The 2,908-nt window shown below is 34.3% G+C and overlaps 1 protein-coding gene across 1 annotated transcript in view; it reads left to right on the top strand.

Annotated features, from left to right (window-relative positions):
* LOC105339823 (tubulin delta chain) overlaps window positions 1-2,290 on the top strand; it is an 11,371-nt gene extending 9,081 nt beyond the window's left edge. Inside the window, exons 9-13 of the mRNA XM_066076248.1 lie at window positions 40-112; window positions 278-419; window positions 751-908; window positions 1,678-1,824; window positions 1,910-2,290. Coding sequence (XP_065932320.1) covers window positions 40-112; window positions 278-419; window positions 751-908; window positions 1,678-1,746 — 442 coding nt within the window. The 3' untranslated portion in view covers window positions 1,747-1,824; window positions 1,910-2,290. The remainder of the gene's footprint in view (window positions 1-39; window positions 113-277; window positions 420-750; window positions 909-1,677; window positions 1,825-1,909) is intronic.
* The last annotated feature ends 618 nt before the right edge of the window (window positions 2,291-2,908 follow it).

Here is a 2,908-nt window from a genome sequence, read left to right as displayed (position 1 = left end):
CTAAATGCATTAAATACATTTTTTTCTTTGTGAATACAGCAAATTAAGTTGGGAAGCAATGATGAGTCAACTATTGCTGAATCTCCACAGATATGACAAAGATGGCAAACCTGTATCCTTTAATTCCTATACATGTAGTTGGATTAACACTCTTTTCTAAAAATATAGAGCTTTTTCCATCCACAGTGTAATTAATATTTTGAAAGTTCATTAGGATTTGCACAGTCAATTAGGGTTTCTTTGGTAATCCAAGATTTTTTTCTGAATACTGTCCAAGTACAGGAGTCTTTCTACTCTGATTGTGGCCAGAGGCGATAGTACCGACAGTTTTCACTCTGCCATGAAAACCCTGGAAAAGAAAGTCAAAAATGCCTACAGTTGTGTCCCTTGGAATCCATATCCTTTAGACATATGGACAGGTAGGAGAGCCAAATCTTTAAGCCAGTACAGGATATATGTTATCACCCATGGTTACAATTTATTTCATCCTAAAAGCCTGGCCTTTTTTACTTCTATTCATTGTTAATTCATATACATGTATTACTTGTTTTGTTGAAAATTAAAAAGTACGTGTAAGTGTTGCAAATTTTAGTTTATCATGATGTTACCAGATGATTTTCCTCCTGGAAAGTAAAACTGAATTATTTGAGTAACATTTTAGTCATCATTCTGGTTTAGGAATTTTGACAAAGTTATTTGTTACCTTTTATGATGTTTCGTTGATGGATATCAAAAATTATTATTTTTTAGCAAGAAACAACCTTTCTGGCTCCAAGTCTGCCTCCTTGTCCGTCGCTTCTAACCATAGTTCTGTGGTAGACTACCTGGACTTCCTGCTGTCTAGATCCCAGACAATGTACAAGGCTGGGGCCTACCTACACTGGTACTGGAGATATGGGGCCACAGAGGTAGGAGAGAGAGAGAGAGAGAGAGAGAGAGAGAGAGAGAGAGAGAGAGAGAGAGAGAGAGATTTTACTGAATGATGAATGAATGGGATACATGTTCATAATGTTATCTTAATTAAAATAATACAGTTTTACAAGGCCAAGCATCTGTAAGTTCTCTGTTTTCCTTAATATACAACAATGAACACTCCCATATACCAGGTAGCTACTGTTCACTGTTTAGTGTACCTGGACTTTTATGAACATTATTTTGTATTCAAATTCAAAATCAACTGATCTTTTGCAGTAAATGTTTTTGCCATTTTGTCTGTTCATGAAGTTGTAAAGAAAGTCTTAAAAGAGAGGTTAAGCATTTGAATGTGTATGTACGAGTACGGGCAACTAGGGGAATTCCCTAATTTATGCACATTATGGCATATTTTCTGAATACTGTGTACATGAATTCTACAAGTTGTAGAAAACATCTAGAATCACAAGTATGCAATGGTAAAAAACTTAAAGCTTTTTAAATGGATTTAAAATCCAAATATAGACTTAGTGTATATCAGACTGTGTTTTAAGTAAAGGAGATGATAAATTAAGAACATACATCTGGTTTCATCTGTCATAGAAATACTTCATATACAGTGAGAGAAAGCTGAACATGTTGAATGGAATTGTTATGCGTACACATGCGTACACATGCAGTTACTTTTATTCTATGGGATATATAATTACATTAAGAAACGCTCTCTGCAAATCAAATGGTTTAATAAACGCATTATCATTGCAGGATGATTTCAATGGGGCATTTGAAGAAATAGCCTCTGTTGTTGATAGCTACAAGGAGGCAATAAAATAAAGTACAGTCATATCCATCAACAAAAGACAAGGCTGTCTGTTGTTTTACTGTCCTTGGAGAGCACAGGGGCACATATTTGTAAGTACAAATACATGTACCATTTGCTGATCCAATACTTACTAAGTTTTATTCATAGCACACACTTTCCTTGCCTTCTTTACAGATCCAAGACCAGACACACAAAGGATAAGGACATTGCTCTCAACTTTAAAAAGAATGGACTAAGCTTAAAGCTGGAATAATTTTATCAACAGTGGTGGAGTGTCTGCTAATTCAGACAGTTTTGCTACAATAGACAGACATACAAATGGAACATGTGAAGTACTGCGCATGAGACTATCGGTATTTGCGTTTCTGAGAAATTTATGTTTTACTGCATGTGATGGAATGAGAGCCAATGGAACAAAACCGGAGTTGAGGAGTATGCAATATGCTAAAAATTTAGCCACAATAGAATTACCAGATGATTCTTTGACAATGTTTACCATCTGATAAATTCACATTTTTATGAAATAATAAAGATAGTACATTGATTTAAAGCTAAGCTTGGTGGTGTTTTTTTTTCTTTTAGTAATGCTGCATATTGCAATCTGGTTAAAATCAGCTGTTCTAGTATGCTACCACTCAGACAAACATCTGAAACAACCTGCTCAGAGGTCATGTCCGAACGTTTTGATAATTGCACATTACATTGAATAGTGGCATTACTTTGCTATTGCAATTACTGGTAAAGTATTATACAAAATAATGATAAAACATCTTAAATAAAAGAATGCATTTGAATGAAATTTGAAACATAATAGTTGTCTTTCCAACCAATAAAAACCCCAAAAAGGAGCTGCATGTTAAAAGACTTGAAAACATATAATAACATTATATATTATACATATGTTGTTGTAACAAAGTAGTGTCCTCTAATATTTGTAATACCCGTAGTGTATGTGCTGTCAAACTACTCGGTAAACTGTTGATTGAGTTTCATGTAACAATCTACCAGTTCAATAGTGGTGTTTTTAACTCAGTTTGTCTTTTCTGCAGTTAGGTAAATTCTACTGCACTGTCTGAACATTACCCATTAGTACTTATGTACCATAGATAAAAAAAAAATAAGGCACCATCAATCAAGACATCATACCATACAGTACTGGTATGTACCTATACG

Source organism: Magallana gigas, chromosome 2, assembly GCF_963853765.1.
Source record: "Magallana gigas chromosome 2, xbMagGiga1.1, whole genome shotgun sequence".
NCBI classification, from domain to species: domain Eukaryota; kingdom Metazoa; phylum Mollusca; class Bivalvia; order Ostreida; family Ostreidae; genus Magallana; species Magallana gigas.
Note: the sequence above shows the minus strand (reverse complement) of the source record. Positions and strands in the feature narration are given on the sequence as shown.